At 37.0% G+C, this 23,502-nt stretch overlaps 1 protein-coding gene across 1 annotated transcript in view; it reads left to right on the forward strand.

Moving 5' to 3' along the window:
• Nucleotides 1-23,502, forward strand: part of RAB27B (RAB27B, member RAS oncogene family) — a 70,340-nt gene that overhangs the window by 36,405 nt on the left and 10,433 nt on the right. The window contains exons 2-3 of the mRNA XM_062201691.1: nucleotides 17,776-17,947; nucleotides 19,667-19,752. Coding sequence (XP_062057675.1) covers nucleotides 17,795-17,947; nucleotides 19,667-19,752 — 239 coding nt within the window. The 5' untranslated portion in view covers nucleotides 17,776-17,794. The remainder of the gene's footprint in view (nucleotides 1-17,775; nucleotides 17,948-19,666; nucleotides 19,753-23,502) is intronic.

The raw sequence follows: 23,502 nt of genomic DNA on the forward strand, positions 1-23,502 counted from the left end.
CTTTCTGTACATTGCCAGAACCTTAGCAGGCTCTGAGAGAAGCACAAGCAGCTGCTCTCTGCTCTGTTCTGATTAAACTTTAAAATGCACCCAGCAGCTGGAGAGGTTGTCAAAGCTGTCTCTGTCTCTTTGCTAATGGCTTTTTCCTATTAGTAACAGCCAGGGGTGAAACTTGACAAAGACAAAACTATAAATGTTTTATATTCGAAAATGCTAGGTGAGTTTAAGACATAGTAGAATCATTAGGTTACGGCCAAGAAGTAAACAATAGATTCATTAAAGCTGTAATTAGTCATTGTTGACATATTGCATTTTTAATCAGAGCTCCAGCAAGGTAGGAGGTGGCTGAAATAATCCAGGGCTTTGTTAAATAGAAGTAAACCAGTGGTCCAAAATTTATCCATGCCTTTTCCTTGGGATTTCTATACTACCTTTGTTCTGAGAAATTTGGTGACTATTTTAGACTATAAAGTAGCCTATGTTGATTATGATTGCTTAATTATTTTGTGTTCTTGTTCCATTCAGTTCTTGGTTAAAAGATATTTGGTTTCTTAAAGTGGCAAGTCAAAAGAGGAGAGAAATTCATGGTGCCTGAGTGCACTGAGCCAGAGAATTTACAGATTACGAGGGCAGATTTAAGAGTCTTAGAATCCATGCTTGAGTAATTTGCCACACGAATGATTAAATGGCTAAAACTGAATCTAGAATCCCAAGGCTGTGGACCACAGTGCCTGCCTCCCACTATGATGACACTAGTGAAGACGCAACTGAAAATCCCATGTAGTCAGCCAAGGCTCCCAAACACCTTCTCTGCTTTCATCTAATCCAAGTCTCCTGTAGCCAGTGACACTGGAGGCACATCCTGCCTACAGCAACAACAGTGCCTTGCTCATTCCAGTCCCCATCTCTCCACTTTCCCCATTGAACTTGAGCTCTCAACTCACCTCCTTCATGAAGCCCTCCTGATCATTTCCACCCCTACAAGCAGATCCCTTTATGAAATTTTCTGTTTTCTCTTAACAGGCTAGCAGCCCTAGATTTTTGGGGGGTGGGCCTCATTTCAAATAACTTATTAAGTGAAGGGAATTTGTCCCCAGTCACTTAAGAGTAAGAGCCATGTGTAATGGCCTTCTTTTTTCTCAGCTCAGCCTCAGATTATATATATTGCAGAAAAGTTCCACTTCAGAAATTTCCACTCACATTAGCATCTATGTAAGATACAAAGAGCCCCTGTGAGACAAGTAAGCAGTTTCCTTGGACTGACTGCATTCTCTGTAAAGATGTCTCCTTTGCAGCATATTTATTAAGCCCGTAAACTATGTCCTATAAAATATCAGCTAAAACAATAACCAGCTAACACTATTTTCCTGACGATGTCTAGGAAATTTACAAATTCTTTATTATTTGAGAGGCAGAGAGGGAGAGAGGGAAAGATGGAGTGAGAAAGGGAGAGGGAGAGAAAGGGAGCACAATCCAGCTTTTATAATCTGGCTCAGTCTCCAGTTGCCTGCACACTAGGTCAGACTAAAGCTGGGAGCTGGGAACTCAACCCAGGTGTCCTATGTATATTACAGGGACCCAACTTCTTGAGCTATCAGCTGCCCCCTCCCAGAGTGTACGTGAATAGGAAGCTAGAATTGGAAAAAGACCTACAACTCAAATCTAGGCACTCTAATACGGGGTGTGGAGGCCCAACCACTAGGCCAAACACCTACCCTTTCTTATTCCTGACATTACCTGGCTCTATGAGTTACCTCAAAATTCTAAGTGACAAAGCGGGAGTAATATGACACTTATCACATTTTCAGAGTTATCTGCCTACAAATCTGTAGGCGCTAATTTGGCTTCCTCATATCTCAGGGAGGCAGAATTTGTGAGCAGATATTTTGATTAGTCTGCCCTTTCTCAGATAATGAAGCAAAGCAGTAGAACTTTGGCATGGCTTCCTCAAAGCAGCAGCCAGCTAGGAAAGGAAACCAATTTGCAAGATTATTAGACCAGTGTCTGAAAACTTAATAAAGCAACTTATTAAACTAGCACATGAGATGTGGGAGAGAGAGGGATGTTGGTTAAAAGCTACAAAATTTCAGGTAGCTCAGAGTAATAAATTCAAGAGAACTATTGTACAACCGGGCGACTGTGGTTAACAATGTTTTGCATTCTTCAAAATTGCTGAGAGTAGACTTTAAAAGTTCTTACTAGAAGAAAATAAGTATATGAGGGAAAGCACATGTTAATTAGCTCAATGTAACCTTTTCTCAGTGTTTACATATTTCAAAATTACCTGTTCTATACAAGAAATGCCTATGAATTTGTCAAAATATATATTTTTTAAAATACAACACAAAATATATACTTAAAAAGCCAAGAAGCATGTCTTTGAGATGCTGTCTTTTCTATATGAAGATACTGCTTAACAGTAGACGCATCCATTTAAAGTATAAATGCAATATCCTTTCCTTTATCACACAACTCTAGAGACACAGGGATGGAGCAGGGTAGAAGCTGATGATGTGGAGCAGGAAGTATCCCGTTACTGGTGCTGGTTAGTGCATTAAAGCAAGTGTCAGTGGTAGGCAAGGAAGCATCTTCCCAGCGTGGCACTGTCTTAGGAAAAGATACATCTTCACGAGTATGGGCTGTTCTTTCTTAGCAGCTGTTCAGCAAGATTGATGGTTACCTCCAGTTGTTTGAATTGAGAATCTGTCACTACTGTGAGGAGTCCCTGGGCAAAGAGCAAGAGCAGTGGATCTCAACTTTGGCAAGGGTGGGAGAGTCATCTGGGAGCATTAGAAGGCACAAATGTTTGTGTCTCAGCCCCAGGATTCTGGTTTTCTTGGTTTGGGATATAACCTAAGCACTGGGGAATTTTGAAAACAGCCTAGTTTGAGAGCCTTTGAGTTAAGAAACCCAGTTTCTGGGCTTGGTGTCTGATCTCAGGGAAGGCTTTGTCTTCTTTGTCTATATAAGGGGTCTTCAAAAGGTTCATGGAAAGTGAGTATTTTAAAAAAACTATACATGGATCTCAAAAATGTTTTTGCAACAAATGTATTGATTTTTTAATTCCACTTCTCAATGAACTTTTAAAAGTATCCTTGTGCTTTAATCTGTCAATTCTGCTTCATTGCATCAAAAGTTTTTCCATCTTGGAAAAGACTTATGCAAAAGATTCTTTCTATAAGAAGGCTTTGGAGAATTTCAGGGAGTTTATATGTTTTACATTTTTTTTTCTTACTCCCAGCTGAAGTCCTGGCTAAACGGATGTAGGAAAGTATTAAAAAAAGATTTGACTGCCTTACAAAGAAGTAAGTCATACTGCTATTTACAAAAATTAACAGGAAAGATTTTCTGGTTAAAACCTAAATCTTCCCCAAAGTTCATGAAGCTTAGTTTTTTTGTTTCTTTGTTTTTTTTTTTTTAAATCCAAACATTTCTATAGCATCTTTAGTGCACGTATTTTCAGTGAATAACATTGTAACATTTAGGGGCTACTCTTAATTTCAAGGAAACAAAACAAAATATACACAGGAACATATTTATCTGTGGCTGGGAAAGCTCGCTAACAGCGTTGTCATAAGGGTTTTCAGTGGTGGGTTTATATACTCTTCTATATCTATATCCCTAGAGTGTGTGTCCTTTTTCTTTTTCAAAAATATTCTTTCTTTATTTGAAAGGCAGAGAGAGAGAGATCTTCCATCTGCTGGTTCACTCCCCAAATTGCCTCAATGGCTGGGTCTAGTTAGGGCCAAAGCCAGGAGCCTTGAACTCCATCCAGATCTCCCACAGGGGTAGCAGGGGCCCAAGTGCTTGGGCCATCATCTGCAGTTTTCTCAGGCATATGACCAGTGAGCTGGATCAGAAGTGGAATTGAACCTGTGCTTATTTGGGATGCCAGCATTGCAGGCGGCAACTTAATACACCACAATGCTGGCCCCAAGTGTGTGTTCTACAGGCCACTTCCATTGGGTTACAGGTAGGTATTGTTTGGATATGTGTGATATTTACTAGTAAATGACTGCATTATAAACAAATATTGACAACATAATACCCAGCTAGTTGTGCTGAGGCAACAATTATCTGTGAACTTTAAGTTAAATATAATATTTATGGTTTACTACAGTTTATAATAATAGCTCTATTGAGTTATAATCAATGTGCTATAAATCTACATTTTAAAATGCACAATTCAGTGGTTTTTTAGTATATTTTAAAACTTGTGCAATCATCACTATCAAATCCAAATCATTATCATTATTCCCCCTCAAAGAAAATACTCATACCATTAGCAGGTGCTCCCCATGCTTCTCCTCAACCCCTGGCAAACAGATTTACATTCTTTGTCTCTGCGGATTTGTCTATTCTTGACATTTTGTTTACCAATGAAATCATAAAGTGTGGAGCCCTTAGCTTTTCTGGCTTCTTTCATTTAACTGTATTTTCAGGATTCATCCTGGTTTTAGCCTGTAAAGTACTTCTTCTCTTTTTCTGACTAAATAACAGTTTATTGTACAGCATGCCACAATCAGTACATGGATGCTTGGTTTGTTTTCTCTTTTGAATTATTGTGAATATTGCTGCTATGAACACACATATGCAACTTTTTGTATGGATATGTTTCCATTTCTCTCCTAGAAGTGGAAATACTGGGTTATATGCTAAGCCTACATTTAAGTTTTTGAGAAACTGCTAAACTGTTTTTCTAAGAGGCTGACCCATTTTACATCCCACCAGCAATATTGAAGGATTCCATTTTGCCACATCCTTGTGAATTCTTGCCTTTGTCCATCTTTTTGTCATTTCCATCCTAGTCGGTGTGAAGTAGATGGGGGCTTTGACTTGCCCTTTTCTAGTGATGATTGCTATTTTCGCATATTTTTGTGTGCTTATTGGCCTATGGCATATGGTCTTTGGATAAATAGCTATTCAAATCTCTTCTCCATTCAAAAAATTTGTCCATGAGGACAAGCTGAGATCCCAGGGGAGAAATGGAACTTGCCTATGTTTCTCACCACCTCAAACCTAAATGCTGCAGGTGAATTACCAAGGATGCTGGTTACTTCCCATGGAGTTGCACACACTTAGCCCAGAGTATGACCCTGGACACACTTTGGGGTTGCACACATTTATGTATCCAGGTGGCTGTACAGCGCTACGTTCTCTCTGGTTATTAAGAGACATTTCAGGATGTCACATTTAAAGATATTTCTCAATTACTTTAACCCATAAACAGAAGTCCTCAGAAAATTTCTCTGAACCTGAAACAGCAACTTTGTATAGTACTGTTTTGTTCCTACTGACCATTTTATACATCTGAAGTGAAAAATGTGAATTATTTTAACTAACCCTGAGATTTGGGTCTTGTCTGCTAAATAATGGTTTTTAAAAATTTTTTAATTTATTTCCACCTACTCCAAAGGCAGAGTGACAAGGAGAGGGAGTGAAGGAGAGAGAAAGAGATCTCCATCCCCTGGTTCACTCCCAAATGCCTACAACAACCAGGGATAGGTCAGCTGGAATCCAAGAGCCTGAAACTCACACATAGGTGGCAGGGACCCGAGTTACTTGAGCCATCTCTGCTACCTCTCAGGATGCACATTAGCAGAGGGCTGGATCGAAAGTAGCTGGGACTCTATTGCAGGCACTGAGATATGTGGTGCAGGCATCTCAAGTGGTGGCTTAGCTCAATGCACTACAGCACTCACCCCTAAGTCATGATTGTAAGCAAAATTAGGATTTTGTTTTCAGTACCCATGGGTACATGTGAGCATCAGGATAATGCTAGGCCTTTGCTTTCATGTCCTTCTCAGAAAAGTTCTATTTAGAACACCTGTCAATATTGCATTGCAACTAGGAACAAAATAGCTTTGTGCTTTGCTAGCCCCTGCTGAGTTGTAATAATACAGTAGTGGAAAAATACATGAAAAGAATTGATCTGAATGCATCAATATTAGTAAACAGAGTGATTTAAAATCTTACTCAATTCAAGTGAAAATGTTTTAGGTCAAGGAGCCATCTTTTTCCAGCCCTGATTATGACAGTAAGAATGTTCTTTGGACATATTTGGGTTGTAGCAACACCAAGTCCAGAATTCCAAAGTCCACTAGAAACTGATGCCATAGCACCATTTCTCTTGGTGAATGTGTAGAAACTGAAGTGAAATTGCAGTGTGAGAGTTTATAAACCAGAAAACTGGTGTGATTGGATTTAGAGGATAAAGCATAGTGCTAGAAAGAACTGTCTAAGGGAAAATGGATGAAGGTAGAGTATAGGAGAATGAATGGGGAATGCTATATTATGAAAATTAAAATAAGCTTAGGATTATTATTAAGTACTTTCATTGGTCTTCAGTGACCTTCCATAAGTAAATACAAATATGCAGAAATATCAAATGAGAAGGAAATATGTATCAAGACAGGAAATTTTTAAAAATCATGAATACTTTGCACAAGTACTTGTGAATTCCTAGATGAAATGGTTAATATTTGGGGCCGGTGCTGTGGTGTAGCAGGTTAAGCTGCCTCCTGCAGTGCCAGCATCACCTATGGGCTTGTTTGAATCTCCCCTGCCCCATCTCTGATCCAGCTTTTTGCTAATGTGACTGGAAAAGACGTGAAAAATGGCCCAAGTCCTTGGGCCCCTGCGCCCATGTGGGAGCCTCAGATGAGGCTTCTGGCTCCTGGCTTCCACCCAGCCCAGCCCCTGGACATGGTGGCCAGTTGGGGAGTGAACCTGCGGATGAAAGATCATCTCTCTCTCTCTCTCTCTCTCTCTCTGCCTCTCTGCATCTGTCTCTCCTTCTCTGTAACTCTTTCAAGTAAATAAAATCTTTTTTAGAAAGGTTAATATTCTACCAAATTATAACTTTGCAAAACTGATCCCAGTAAAAACATGGTTAAATGGACCAATTACCAAAGAAGAAATGGAGAAGTTATTTTTTAAAAGCCCCCACCCGAAATCACCACAAGAAGATATTTTCACATACAAATTCTTTCAAACATTTAAAAATCAGAGCTCCACAATTATACTTAGGATATTTCAGGGCACAGAAAAAGAAGGAGAACTTTTATATTCCACGTAGAGGATATGCAAAGTTCAGAATCAAAGGTTATTTTCCCAGAAAAAGACAAATTCTACTTGTGAATACTGATGAGAAAATTAGATCAAATATAAGAAACAGATCCCAACAGCACATTAAAAATGATACAGAATGAAAAAGTGAAATTTATTTCAGAAATGTACTGGTAGTTTCTACATAAGAAAATCTATTAAAATCAAACTAAGGAGAAAAATTAATTGGGAGATCATCTCAACAGAGCAAGAAGGGACAAGTTAGAAAAATCAATTATCTCTTGTTAAAAGCAGCCAGCACCTTGCTAAACGGGAAAACACTAGAGAACTTCCAACTAAAATAAGGGACGAAGAAGTCCACTATCTGTGCTAATCTTTAATTGTGTTATCAAATGGACAAAAAAAAGCATAAAAATCTGAAAGGAACAATTAAAACTCTAGTATGAAAAATATGATTGCATATCTGGAAAATTCAAAATAATGAATTGTAAAGCGACTATCATAGAAATAAAACTTAGCAAAGTATTAATTAATAAAACCAATTCACAATAGTTAATCTATATGTAAACAACAATAGCAAACAGAAGATGACAGTTGAGCCCTAAGATATGAAAGCAAATAAATATTTAAATGTAAAGTTGGCACAGCAGTTCAAACACCATTTGGAATGTTTGCACCCCGTATCAGAGTGCCTGCATTCAAGTCATGGCTTCACTGCCTAGCCAGCTTTCTGCGAATACACACCCTTGAAGGAAGCAAGTGATGGCTCAAGTACTTGAATCCCTACCGCCTTTGTGGAATACATGGATTGAATTTTGAATGATGGCTTCAATCTGGCCCAACATCAGCTACTATGGACATTTTAGGAGTGATACACCAGATCAAAAATCTCTCCTAGTCTATTTCTGCCTCTCTCTCTTTATCACTCTGCCTTTCAAATGAAGGAAATAATTTTTAAAAACTTAAAGAAAAACATATTGCTTGAGAGAAGAAATCAAGAAAAATATCTTTGGTTTTAAAATTAGTTTAATATGTGAGAATAATGACAGCATTTCAACAGAATCAATCAATTTAAAACTAAACTGTTTTAGAAATTTTACCCTTTCATCCCAGAGTGAGTAGACTGAACTTCAGTGCTTAATAAATTCCTAGTTTATATTTTATTGTGTTAGATTCCTTGATCACAGAATGGAGCAAAAATGGATACCTTTGTACTTTTTCAAATAGATTTGATTCCTCCTACAGAAATATTGACCAACTCTAAGCTAAAGTGAAAGTCATTTGGTTGAGCTAACATTGATTTATACTTGCAATTTGGTTTTAACTTTCCATGTGTGTTCTTGCCAATTAATTCTAAACAGCCTCTTTGCTGAATTTCCTTTTGCAGTGCAGAAGCATCTTAGCTTGAGGTATTCCCATTTTTCTATTTTTGCTTTGATTGCCTGTGCTTCTGGGGTGTTTTCTAAGAAGTCTTTTCCTATGCCACTGTCTTACAGAGTTTCCCCCCAAAGTTCTCATCTAGTATTTTGATGATATCTGGTTGTAGACTTAGATCCTTGATCCATTTTTAGTTCATTTTTTAATAAGGTGTAAGATAAGGGTCTTGTTTCATACTTCTACATGTGGAGATCCAGTATTCTCAGCACTGTTTATTGAAGAGACTGTCCTTTCTCCACATTGCTTTTAGCTTGTTTGTCAATGGTTGGTTGGATGTAGATGTGCAGAATGATTTCTGCAGTCTCTATTCTGTCCAGTTGGTCTACACATCAATTTTTGTGCCAGTATGAGGCTGTTTTGACTATAACTGCCCTGTAGTATGTATTGAAATGTGGTATTGTGATACCTCTGGCTTTGTTTTTGTTTGAGATTGCTTTAGCTATTTGTGTTTCCATGAGAATTTTTTTTTAGATTTTTGTTTGTTTATTTATTTGAGAGGTAGAGTTACAGACAGTGAGACAGAGAGACAGAGAAAGGTCTTCCATCTGTTGGTTCACTCCCCAATGACTGCAACGGCCGAAGATGCACCGATCCAAAGCCAGGAGCCAGGTGCTTTTTCCTGGTCTCCCGTGTGGGTGCATGGGCCCAAGGGCTTGGGCCATCTTCTACTGCTTTCTCAGGCCACTGCAGAGAGCTGGATTGGAAGAGGAACAGCTGGGACTAGAACTGGCACCCATATGGGATACCAGCACCGGAGGCGGAGGATTAACCTACTGCACCATGGTACCGGCCCCTTCCATGATAATTTTAACATATTTTCTAGATCTCAGAATACCATTGGTATTTTGATTGAGACTGCATTGAATCTGTAAATTGTTTTTGGTTGTATGGACATTTTGATGATATTAAATCTTCCAATCCATGAACACGAAAGACCTTCCCATTTTTTTGTATATCTCCTATTTGTTTCTCTAATGTTTGTTATTTTCATCACAGAGATCTTTTAGCTCCCTGGTTAAATTTATTCCAAGGTACTTAAAATTTTTGTAGCTACTGTCAATGCTACAGATCTTTCAAGTTCTTTCCAAACCATGGCATTATCTTTATAAATAAAGGCTATTGATTGATTTTTGTGTGTTAATTTTATATCCTGCCACTTTACCAAAATCTCTTATGAGTTCCAAATTGTGTCTTAAATATAGAATCATGACATCTGCAAATAGGGATAGTTTGACTTCCTCCTTTCCAATTTGTATTTCTTTGATTTCTTCTTCTTGCCAAAATCTCTGGATAAAACTTCCCAGGACTATATTAAATAGCAAAGGTAAAGTGAGGATCCTTGTTTGGTTCCAGATCTTAGTGGAAATCCTTCAAACTTTTGCCTATACAATATGAGGCTGGCTGTGGGTTTGTCATAAATTGTCTTGATCATGTTGGAGAATGTTCTTTCTATGCCCAATTTGTTTAAAGTTTTTTTTAATCATGAAAGGACGTTGTATTTTATCAAAGGCTTTCTCTGTATCTATTGAGACAATTGTATGGTGTTTATTCTTCAAATTGTTAATGTGATGTATCACATTTATTGATTTTTCATATGCTGAACCATCCTTGCATACCAGGGATATATCCTACTTGATCCAGAAGAATGATCTTTCTGATGTGGTGTTGGTTTCTATTACCTAGTATTTTGGTGAGGATTTTTGTACCTATGTTTTTCATGTGTCTGTTGGCCATTTGAATTTCATCATTTGAAAGATATCTGTTCATGTTCTTTGCCCATTTCTTAACTGGTTTGGGTGGTTTTGTTGTTGAGTTTCTTGAGCTCTTTATAGGTTCTGGATATTAATCCTTTATCGGTGGCATAATTTGCAAATATTTTCTCCCATTCTGTCAGTTGCCTTTGAACTTTGTTAAGTGTTTTTCTTTCTTGCAGTGCAGAAGCTTCTTAGCTTGAGGTAATCCCATTTGTCTATTTTTGTTTTTATTGCCTGTGCTTCTGGGATCTTTTCTTAGAAGTCGTTGCCTACACCAATGTACTAAATAGTTTCCCAAAGTTTTACTCTTGTAATTTGATGGTATCAGGTTGTAGATTTAGATTCTTGAATCATTTTTAGTTCATTTTTGTACTTGTTTCATATTTCTGCATGTGGAGATCCAATGTTCCAAGCACCATTCATTGAAGGGACTCTCTTTACTCCAGAGATTGATTTTAGCTCGTTTGTCAAAGATTAGTTGGTTGCGGATGTGTGGATTGATTTCTGGAGTTTCTATTCTGTCTCATTGATCTACATGTCTATTTTTGTGCCAGTACCAGACTGTTTGATTATAATTGCCCTATAGTATGCCTTGAAATCAGTATTGTGATGCCTCCAGCTTTATTCTTGTTGCTTAAGGTCGCTTTAACTATTCTGAGTCTCTCGTGTTTTCATATGAATTTCAGCATTATTTTTTCTAGATCTGAGAAGAATGTCATTGATATTTTAATTGGAACCACATTGAATCTGTAAATTGCTTTCCATAGTATGGACATTTTGATGATATTAATTCTTCCAATCCATGAACATGGATGATTTTTCCATTTTTAATGTCTGATTATATTTCTCAATGTTTTGTAATTTTCATTGCAGAGATCTTTGATCTCCTAGGTTAAATTTATTCCAAGGTATTTAATTATGAATGATACTAATCTTACAAGTTCTTTCTCATTGTTTATGTATACAAACAAAAAAAAACGTGTGTGTGTTTATTTTATATCCTACAACTTTAATAAACTCTCTTATGAGTTCCAGCAGTCTCTTAGGGGAGTCTTGATTCTCCTATATACAGCATCATGTCACCTGAAAACAGGGATTCGACTTTCTCCTTTATTATTTGTATTCCTTTGATTTGATTTCTTTATCTTTTCTAATGGCCCTGGCTAAACTCCCAGAACTATATTGAATAGCAATGGTGAAAGTGTGCATCCTTGCCTGGTTCCTGGTATTAGTAGAACTGCTTCCAGCTTTTCTCCACTCAGTATAATGATGGTTGTGGGTTTGTAATATATTGCCTTAAGTGTGTTTTGGAATGTTCTTCTATACCAAATTTGTTTAAAGTTTTTATCATGAAAGGATGTTGTATTTTCTCAAATATTCTCTCAGCATCTATTGAGATAATCATATGGTTTCTGTTCTTCAATTCGTTAATGTGATGTATCATATTTATTGATTTACAAAAGTTGAACCATCCCTGCAAAGCAGGGATAAATCCCACTGAGTCTGGATGAATGATCTTTCTGATGTGCTGTTGTATTCAATTAGCTAGTATTTTTAAAGTGTTTTTGCATCTATGTTCACCAGATTTTGGTCATCATTATATTTCATATGGCTCTGATGAGCTTGAATATATTGATACTTTTAGCAAATATGTGTTGAGCTTCTTTTTGTATGCCAGGCAGTTTCTTGGGCTCTGTGTATCTGATAATAGATAAAGATTAAGTCCTGTGCTAATAGAAACTTATGTTGAACAAGAAAAGCCAGAGTTAAGAAGGTAGGGAAGGGAGAATCTCTGGACAGCTTAATTTAAGAAATCCAAGGAATGAAAATTGTGTTTCTATCAATACCTAGGAGAACATTCCCTCCCCCAGAGACTGAAAGTATGTATAACTTGAACACATTTAGCATATCTTCAATTTTAAATTGTAATCAATAGGAGTCTTAGATTTTCCTCTATTAAAAATTATTGTTGTCTCTACCATAAGTGATATAATTTTTCCGCACGTGACTTCTTATCTCAAAACTAAGGGGCTAGACCATGTGAGAATTCATTTTTTTTTCCTTTAAGACTCTGAATTCAACAGAGCTATAATGTTGGAAGGATTTCATTTATTTCTCTATTCTTTCCAGTCCCTTCCTACAAAGCACTCTGGGGTTGACATCTTGGGTTCTGTATCCACAAGTCTTCCTGACCGTTGTGGTATAGCTTATGACATCATGACAATAACTGAAGGTCAAGCACATTTCCTGAAACACCACAATGCAGTCTTCTAGCACTTTCTTCCTATTTAGGTCCAAGAAACTAGGAACTGGCGATACTATCAATCACTGTGAAGGAATAAACAATACTGTTAGGTTTGTCTGCCTTGATCTTTCCCAGGTCATTTTTTAGCACAGTTCTTAAAACAGGAAGCCTTGCCAAGGCTTTTATTTTTCTTAGTAGTTCTGCATTTGCCTTGCCAATAGGTAGAATATTGAGGTGATATGATTTTAGGACTCAGGAAATCAGTTGGTAATGAGACAAGCTGAAACAAATACAAAAAAATTACACATGCAGGATGAGTATCATTATCCAAAGAGCTTGGAACCAGACGTATTTCAGATTTGGGTTATTTTCAGATAGTAGGATTTTGCATATAAAAGTCAACTTCTAAAATTCATAGAAATAGAATTGAGATATATGGATTTTATGGATCAAAAAATTTTGAAATCTACACATATCAGAAGCCTTCCAAGGTTCCTGGTAAAATTGTATTATGAAAAAAAAAACTGTGCATATATTTCAAAAATATCTTCATTGAAATAAACATTTTGCCTTTTAAAATATTTTTTTAAAAAAAGAGAAAGATCAAGAGAGAGAGAGAGAGAGAATATTCCATCTGCTGGTTGACTCCTCAAATGACCATGATAGACTTGGCTAGACCAGACTGAAGCCAAGAGCCTGGAGTTCAATTCGAGTACCCCATATTGGTGGCAGAGACCCAAATATTTGAACCACCCTGTGTCTCCTAGGGTATGCTTTAGTAGCAAACTTGATTTAAGCAAGAGGGACTCATACCCAGGTTCTCTGATATGGGATGTATCATACCAAGCAATATCTTAACTGCTCAGCCAAATACCAACCCCTAAACTTATCTTTTAATTCCATTTTCCATGAACTTTCTTAAGTATTTTTGCATATAATTAGATTCGTTGAGTATGGCACCTAAGCCTAAACACAACATAACATTTATATTTCATCACAACTTAGAAATACAGCCTGAAGGTAATTTTATATAGTTTTAATGCACACTTTGACCCCTCACAAGACATCAAGTGTGGAATTTTTCTCTTGTGGCACCATGTTGGTGCTCAAAATATTTCAGAATTTCGAGCATCTTGGATTTTCAGATTTGGAATGCTTAGCATATATATTGAGACAGAGATGGGGCTATTAGTGACATAAAACATAAGAATTAAAATTCCTTTTCAGAAGAAACTTAAAGGTATACTATCTCATATCTAGCTTAATATATCAGTTAACCTACTGGAGACACTTCTTCAATGCCAAGATTTGTACTCAATTAGGTGGAATTTGTATTTGTATTAAATGACACTAAGTGTCTACCATCCTGCACTTAACACCAAGAGATAGTAGGGACCATGGTGGAATTGATCTGTGTGATCCTGGATTGTTCTTTCTGGATTAGACCTTGACTGGGGGGTAGCCCCAGCTTTGCCCCAGGCAAGTTTATATATAAACAAAAGAGAACAAATTGGCTGCCAATCAGGAACACATGGTATGTCATGTACCTGGCAGTTTTAATAATCTCATTCTACAACGGGGAAGTAGTCTCCCATGCATTGGTCCTGTATCTTTGCTCCTTTTCCCTATGCTATAAGGTTGAATGCAAGTTGATCTTCCTCTACTAAGTCTCTTTGGATCATTGCAGTCTGTGAAGATCACTGTTTTGTTTGAATTAAATGCAAAACAGTTTGACTCATTTACCAATTTGTTATGTTTTCTCTTGTAAACTGATGTTGTATTTTCTTGCAAATCTCTCAGTTTAGCCCATGTCTTGACAGAAGCTAGAGTACCTGTTGTGATTTTCATCTTTGGAATTAACACTACGTATTGAAGTCATTTAACAAAAAGTGCTCAAGACAGCCTTTCTTGAGACTGTCTTAAAAAAAAATGCTTTCAGCAAAATTTTAAAATATCTTGATATATCCTGTAAACTACATTCTTTTCATTTTTTTAAAGGAACCACAGTATTCTCCAACTTTGTCTCCTACTTAGCCAATTAGCGGCTTCAATTTCATCCCGTATCATTAAGGCCTGTGCCTAGGGAAGAATTTGGCTCTAGTTACATCATAGTTAGAATAAATTTAAGCTCTTTTTTTTCCTGAAAGAATTAACAATTTCTTTTACTAGTAAAGTGAGAGATTTTGTCACCCTAAGAAGAGTCTTATATGAGCAGTTTGCGAGACAAGAAAAAAGGTAGAGTGCTGGTGATGTAGGCCCTTACATGGGCTTATGCAGCCCAAACTGAGGGGTTGTAACACCTTGAGCTATAGAATCCTGGTGAGCTATTTAGAACCAGCCAAACCCAGAACCAGTCACTTCCAGGTGGTCACCCAATGCAGACATTTTCCAAGAAGTATTTCATGTCAATACTTCAGGCATCTGTATCCTTTCAGTAACAGGGGCTGGTTATTGTTTGCTGCGGTGTTTCTTTTCCTAAGCAATGACTATGCTTTGTCTAGATAATCATAAAGGAAAAATAGAATACTCATAGCAAAAGCCCACTTTGAGACTCTTACTTGATGGAGAACGTCTATCACAGGGGAGGAAAGTATTAAGGCAAAAAGTATATGTTGGCAGCTATCAAAACATCCTATGCCGGAAAGCCAAGATATCATGGAAAAGAAAAAAAGAAGAAGACCTAAATGAAAGATCTCTGCTAGTGAGATCCCAGTGGAAAGAACAGGGCCATCAAAGAAGGAGGTACCTTTCTCTGAAGGGAGGAGAGAACTTCCACTTTGACTGTGACCCTATCAGAATAAGATCAAAGTCAGCGAACCCTAAAGGCTTCCATAGCCCTGGCAACTCATGACTAGAGCATAGGGAGATTACTGACGCCATGAACAGGAGTGTCAAATTGTTAAGTCAGCAACAGGAGTCACTGTGTACTTACATCCCATGTGGGATCTGTCCTTAATGTGTTGTCTAATGTGCAGTGATGCTATAACTAGTACTGAAACAGTATTTTTACACTTTGTGTTTCTGCGTGGGTACAAACTGATGAGATCTTTACTAATTATATACTGAATTGATCTTCTGTATATAAAGATAATTGGAAATGGAAAAAAAAAACCTGGTGTTAAATTGGAAACGGCATAGAAAATTAATTAATTTTTAAAAAATATTATGTAGGATCTCTGCCTTTAATGTGCTGTACACTCTTATTTAATGCTATAACTAGTATTCCAACAGTATTTTTTTTTTTTACTTTGTGTTGCTATATGGGGGCAAACTGTTGAAATCGTTACCTAATATATACTAAACTGATCTTTTGTATATAAAGAGAATTGAAAATGAATCATGATGTGATTGGAAGGGGAGAGGGAGCGGGAAAGGGGAGGGTTGTGGGTGGGAGGGAAGTTTTGGGAGGGGGAAGCCATTGTAACCCATAAGCTGTACTTTGGAAATTTATATTCATTAAATAAAAGTTTAATTTAAAAAAAAAATCCTATGCCAGGAAGCATTCATTAATGAAAGAAATGCATTCCTTACAGACCTAGTAGGATTTAGCAACAGTGTGGTTGAAATTTAGGAAAATCTTTTACAAAAATTGTGAATTGGCCCTGGTGTTGTAGTATAGTGGGTAAAGCTGCTGCCTATAATGCTGGCATCTATACAGGTACTAGTTCAAGACCTGGTTGCTCCTCTTCCAATCCAGCTCCCTGTTAATGCATCTGGGAAAGCAGTGGAAGATGGCCCAAGTACTTGGGTCCCTGCACCCACGTGGGAGATCCAGAAGAACTCTGGATTCCTGGCTTTGGTCTGGCACAGCCCTGGTCATTACAGCCATTTGGAGAGTGAGCCAGAAGGTGAAAGACTCTCTCTCTCTCTCTAACTCTGCCTTTCAAATAAAAAAATAAATCTTTAAAAAGAAATGTGAATCTCACAAATAATATAATTATCCTGAATTATTTGATAAATGTATTGTTGTCTTGTTCTTCATTATTACCCAAAGACATAAAATTTCAATTTTGATTACTAACTAAAAAGACAAAGTAAAAATAAAAGTTTTGTTCCAAAACTATGTGCATGTACGTCATTTTCCTACTGCAGTAAGTTAGAGTTATCTAGTTACTTTTAGATGTGTCCAGGGAATAGACTGTTGCTGAAATTTAATTTTCATCTTTGCAGAGATCTTAAAGTCCAGTGTTTTCTGGATCTTCACAGCTGGAAAAATATTCTTTCTCACATAATAATGAGAGAAATGTTTCACATTCTAGAAAAATCATCATAGAACTTCCTTTACATAGGATACAAAAAGGCCATTTCCATAACCAAGTGATCAGAAAGTAATATCAAGTAGCAAATCTTTTTGCTTAACTGAAGAGTAGGAACTTCACCAAGTATTCAGTAAGTGATGGTGTCATTTAATTGAGTGTGCAAGTATTCTTGGTGTTACCCAAGCAAGTGCTCTTGGTTCATCCTCATCAATAGTCATTGTAACATAGCAAAAAAAACTCAAGGCTGTCAAAAAAAAAAAAGGCAAGTAACATTGTTCATTCAGGAGAAATATTAGCAGAATTACCACAACTCTACCTCTGAATAGGTCTTCCTGTTTTTCAAGACCTGGAAAATAGCCAACCGTGAAGCCAAGCACATCAGATCTGTTACTGGAATGCAGAAGTCTTGGTGTTCCAAAACAGAATAAATGTAAACATTGTTTTTGAAATGATTTCACATGAAAGGTTTTCAAAGATTGCCATACAAGTATTTAAATATTAAATTAAAAGGCTATGTTTTACATACACACAATAGGGAGCTCATTCTGCATGATTAGATACTATGTCCTTAGGCTTTTCCCTTCCATTATCCACGTGTAATTGTAATTGCCCTCTCTGTAGCATACTTGCAGCACCTTGCAAGGGGTTTTCTGTCCCTGTGACTCTCTTCTCTTTCCAGTGTCAGCCTCCTAATTCCAAAGGGCTTTTTAAGTTCTACTGAACAAAACAAAAGTCTGGGGCTCTTTACATTCTACTATTGCTGTGGCAATGGCTGTCTTGCATATTTCATACTGAAGGACATGATGTAAAACGATTTGTACTGAGTGAAATAATAAATAATAAATAAATAAATAAAGATGTCCTCGCTCCTGAAGCTGCTTTGATCAAATTAATTCAGAATTTGACAGAATTGAGGTATTTGATATTGTAACTTTAAAAATTAAATTTATGTGTGTTTTGTTACAAAGCAAAGGAAAATCATGACATGCTTACATTTTCCTATTCTACACAGGCCCAGCAAGACCATCACTATGACCGATGGGGACTATGATTATCTGATCAAACTCCTGGCCCTTGGAGACTCAGGGGTGGGGAAAACAACATTTCTTTACAGATACACAGATAATAAATTCAATCCAAAATTCATCACTACGGTAGGGATAGACTTTCGAGAAAAACGTGTGGTGAGTTAACCTTATTACCATCCTCCTATATAGAATAAGAATGAAATTGCTATGTTTCTTGCTTTGCAAATATCTATTATCACATGAAATCCATCATCTGTCACTTTAATTTTCCTTGGAATATTATTTACTACTTTTTCAATGATAAATAACATTTTTGGAATCAACTTTTCAACTATAAATAACATTTTTCAACTAAAAATAACATTCTTTGAAATATTATTTTCTACTTTTTTCAAGGATAAATAACATTCTGTCAGAAAAATATTGCATGACAAATATTGGAGTGCTGTTGCCTCCAAACGCATGCTAGACAACGAAAATAAATAATTTTGGGACTTGTATGGTGTGTTTTCTATGAATCTTTCGGAATATTTCAAAGTTTTGATTTTTCAGAATCTAAAAACAGTAACTCTTTGAGTTAAATTATTCGATAAGAACAAACACTCATTTGCTTACTCTTAACAAAGAGGTTAAACATATGATTGGCAAATAGCTGGAACATGAGTTTTATCAGCTCTTGCTGCATTTTTTATTTATGTGTAGACTCAGCCATCAATCACTGGCTTATTATGAACAGAATGTGAGACCAACCATGTGATTTTCCAAGATAAGGGCATTTAAGTGAGAATCACAAGCACTTCCTGCTCCTATGCTAGACGCCAGTGACAGGAATAAGGATATTGTGACATGTGAGACGTGTAGCATAGGCACAGACACATTGTCTCAGCCAGATTTACTGCCACCCAAGGTACACTTGACTGCCAACATGGCAGTGGCTTCCAGTAGATATCATGAGTCTATTCATTCCTTGAGAACTGGAAACAAAGAAAATGGTTGTTGGAAGACCATTACCTGAGAAGTTGAGTCATGACCTCTGTAGCAGCCTGTACCTTATCTGAAAGTCAATACATTGCAGTGTAGTCTTAGCAGACTTGCTCCCAGTCTCTCCTAAGCAGTCCTGAGTTCTTCCCTCACCACCCATGGTCCACACAGATCTGGGTTTAAGTCCCAGCAAAATCTTCCCTTGCAAACATTTTCATTAATCCATACTTGGGGAGCTAATTAAAGAGTAAAATGAGTCGCTTTGCTTAAGCTGTAAAAATGATAGTTTTTTTTAAAAAGCAAACTTATCTTTAAAAAGGCTTTGAAGGAATAGCTAGTAAAGGAAATCTGGAAATGTACTGTGTCAACTTATTCACAAATTCTGTGCATATTTCATAGCTAAGTCATTTTTAAAGTCTATTTCACAGTAAAAGTTATTCAGTTATTTGTAGAGTACTTTGCTGTTTTTTTTTAAAAAAATTATCCTATCTCTTATTGCATTTGAGTTTGAAGTTTATAATGCTGTAAAATAGGAAGACACTATGGATCTCAATTTGTAGGTTAAAAAGTAGGATTCAAAGAGATTAAACGAAAAGTTGATATTTGAACCCAGAACTTGGGTCCTAACTCTGATGTTGGCTGCCTCTGTGAGGAAATGACAGAAGGTGTCTAATTTAAGTCTGTAGCATGCTTAAGTTGTGTTGAAAATCATACTTGTACTTGACATTTAAAAGTGAGAGTATATGTGATACTTCTGGGAAGAAATAGAGCAAATATTTATGCTGCACTATGAACTTTGATTATAGTAATCAAGAAAAAACATAATGAACTTAGAGAACTTGAATGTGGACAAAATCCAAAGCAATATTAACTGATGGAAACTGTATCTTTCAGGTTTATAATACTCAAGGACCAAATGGATCTTCAGGCAAGGCATTTAAGGTACATCTTCAGCTTTGGGACACTGCAGGACAAGAACGGTAAGAATCCATCACTTTGTAGATACCTAGAGCTTAGAGCAACTTATTTCAAAGTGAATAATATATGTGAACTTGAAAAGACATGAGATGCAACTCTTCTTTGGGTTTCAGAATAGACATTTGTGCCAGAAAATAAAATTAAATGATTTCTAGTTAACAAACCATTACTAACATTGTGTAGTTGTTGCAGACTTCAAAATCAGATTTTCAAAACTGTCCATGAGGATTTTCTGTATGCCTGGTCATTGCACTTTCTAGCACACACAAAAAAAAAATTCTCCAGAGTTCAATTGAATGAAAGTGGAAAATTAACACTGCTATACTTACTACTTAAAGATGGAGTTAAAGAAATGTCATTGATCTTTCTCCTCTCTTTGTGTTCTTCCACACAACCTCTTTGTTCCATGCCATGTGACGCCATTTGTCCCATGCATTGAGCACACCATTGGCCTCCAGTTACAATCTTTTACTTCCCTCCAACCTACTTTCTCTGATCCTCTGCTTTCATCAGACCCACTTCAAATTCTACCTTGTCTGTGAACACTCAACAAAACGCATCTTCTTCTAAACTCCTGTGACACCTCTTCTACCACCCTTAAGTTACTAAATTTAAATAGTCATTTTGCCATTGGATTATCGTTCATAGCCCTTGTCTACATTTCTGCTACACTGGGTCTTTTTGCTTTTTACTTGTTGAACTCTCTATTTACTGGAGCAGTAAGCCCTTGACTACAATGTAAGTTGGAAGTATGTTAGCTTAAAAGTGAGAGGGAGAAGGGGGAAAAGGAGAGGGAGGAATGGAGATGTTATATTCTCAGAACTATGTCTTTGAACTGTATTGAATCTGTTACAAACTGAAAAAATTAAAACTAAAAATAAATAGATTATATACTACTTAATAATAAGGTGAATATTCCTTATTTCTGTCTGACTGGTGTTCATTGATTCACCTGTCCTCCCCATCCCAGGCAGGGACCTTGCCTGGTTTTTTGGCATCTTCTTTTGTATAATATTTGAGAAAACAGATTCTCAGTAGACAGTAGCATTAATGACTTAGAGCTGGAGGTAACATTCCATTATTCAATGAAAATGGGTTTCTATAGGATGCAAGGTTGCAAAGTGCTACAGACTCCATGGAATCAAGCTTTTCAGTATTAGATGAAATTAAAAATGGCAATGGATTGGCAAAAATGCTATTTAGAAAGCACATACCTCCAAATTCTGCATCGTATGTCTTAGAATGCTTCTGCTTGTAAACACTTGCCTTTTGAAATGCATCCAAAATGTTCTCACTTTTGCTAAGTGTAAACGCCAGGAGAGGTGCTGGGCCTCTCTGTTAGCTTTTCTGACTGTGAATCCATTTACACACACCCTTCAACACTGCTGGTCCCACTGCAGTCATTCCTCACAAGAGTCTCTGTTCATATGTCAGTTTTGTTGTCACAAAGATGTATGTTTTACAGACCAATTTAATCTATTTTTGAAGAAGTAATCTGAGAAAATATGAGCCCCATATGTCCTCACACATGATATGTCAGCCTAGTGTGATGGCAGGCTTCTCTCATCTGTCCCCTTATGACAGCTGTGCCATGAGGGAAATGGGAAATCCTAGGGGCAGTCTTTGGCAGGCTTAGATTATTCACCCCTTGAGAACTGTGCATTCTGTATATGTAAGGTGTAGCTAGGCAACAAGAGAAACAACACCTCACACCTCCATCCTGGGCCTGAGGGCATCTGGCAGTAGAATCCATGGTAGGTAATGGTTACTGATGAAAACCACATTGTGGGAAGAAAGAAAAATCACATAATCCTTATGCAAACCTACAGGATACAAGAACAGTGTTAGCTCTCAGTAGGGGAGACGGAATGATAAGGTGGCCCTGTTTCTTTGTGTGGTCCTAATTTTTCCCTACTCTGAGCACCCTTAAGACAGAATGACATAGGTGGATGGACATGGAAATCTATTATTTTTCTCCCTGGGAGCATCAGGTGATAAAAAGGATACCAGGCAAAATGGTTCAGTGTGTAGCCTGCTCTGGAGCATGAGGGCTCTGTGCTGCTCTGAATGGAAAAATGTTTGTTCCAATAAGACCCCTAAAAGAAGCATGTTTTTGCACAATTGTCCTGTACTGTGGGCAATGAGAAGGGAATAATACATAGTCTGATCCTCAAAAGAGACACACATACATCAGCGAATCAACAAAGCAGTTTTCTTAGACATGGCACTATTATGGTTGAGTAGGAGACAATTTTCTGGGTACAGCTCGTCTCGGAAGGAGCCATCATTCAATAAAAGTACTGTAATCTCTGTGAGCTTCCATGGTAGAAACAAATCCACAAGAAAACACAAATGAGTCAATTTTTAATATTTTCTAACTATATTTTTAGATCATGATAATGTCCTACAAAAGAAATCTTACATTGAAATAAATAGTAGTTAGTATTTCTTCTCCCTGCTTTGGTATTCAAAGAATAATTCCTTATTGAAGTCATTGTACGTCTTTAATACTTTTTTTTATCTTTTACTATTCTCTTTATTTATCCTACTCTCTTTAATTTCACAAGTGTTTAGGAAGCAAATACCACGTCCTGGGCTATAATAATATAAGAGATACATGTTAAAAGCATAGTTCCTTTCCCCTTATAACTTAAAGTCTAGGGTGGAATATGGACAAATAATTGTAAGATAGTCTTAGAGCAGTAACAAGGAAACAAAGTGATATGTAGGCTCACCAGGAACAGATCACCCAGATGTGGCTATGGGGAAGACTCCTTGGAAAAGTGATGTTTCCTCTGGTTCATAATGTAAATACTCATACTCATTGTAGAAGTGAGTGTTATACAGACTAAAGGAAAGGAGAGGAGAAGCAGGAAGAATTAAGGAAATGTTCCCCTCAAAAAGACCAAGCAGGTAGGAAATCCCAGGGTAGGGGAGTGAACTTTCTAACAACTAAAGGAAGATTAGCATGCCTGTGAGTAGTCACAACGTGAAGCTGGATAAATGAGCAACGGTCAATTCCTGTGGAGACTTTGACAACTGATTAAGGAGTTCAAGTTTTGTCTTAAGGATAATGTATAATTATTAAAATATTCTAGTAGAGGATTAATAATTAATGATAAGTGGTCCAGGGTTCCGAAAAATCGGGCATAGGAAGCCTAATGAGAAGGGTGTTGAAGTTATTTGGGCAAGACATTATGGGTTTAAAATAAGAGCGGTGGCAAGGATAGATGGGCAGAATTAAGGTCAAGAGATCTATATTGAATGGATGTGGCAGATGAAAAAAATGGGATTATGGCAACTAGGAGGAGGAAGAGGATACCTTTGGCAGAAAAACAAATCAAGAGGGGGAACCAGTTTGGTTTTGAACAGGTGAGGTTGGAGGTGCCTGACTTTCTTCTAAGTAGAAAGACCCAAAAAGTAATTAGATACAAAATGTGGAAACCAGGAAAGATCTAGATCTAAACATTTTGGCTTCCTCAATACCAAGGATATGGTTGAGCCAGGGAAGTGGATGAGATCATCCAATGAATACATGTAAAATATGAAGGATCAGGAATAGAAACTTGATGAAACCAACACTAAGTTTCTACAAATGGGCTAAAAATAGGAGACCAAAAAATTAAAAGGACATTTAGGATAGGTAGTGGTGCCCCTCCATATTTGAAATTTAAGTGGCTTCCTAAAAACCCACTACCAAATTTGGACTTTGGTCCTTGTGGATAGTCTGCTTTTGCCCATTGCTAATGCAG

Source organism: Lepus europaeus, chromosome 9 (assembly GCF_033115175.1).
Source record: "Lepus europaeus isolate LE1 chromosome 9, mLepTim1.pri, whole genome shotgun sequence".
Taxonomy (NCBI): domain Eukaryota; kingdom Metazoa; phylum Chordata; class Mammalia; order Lagomorpha; family Leporidae; genus Lepus; species Lepus europaeus.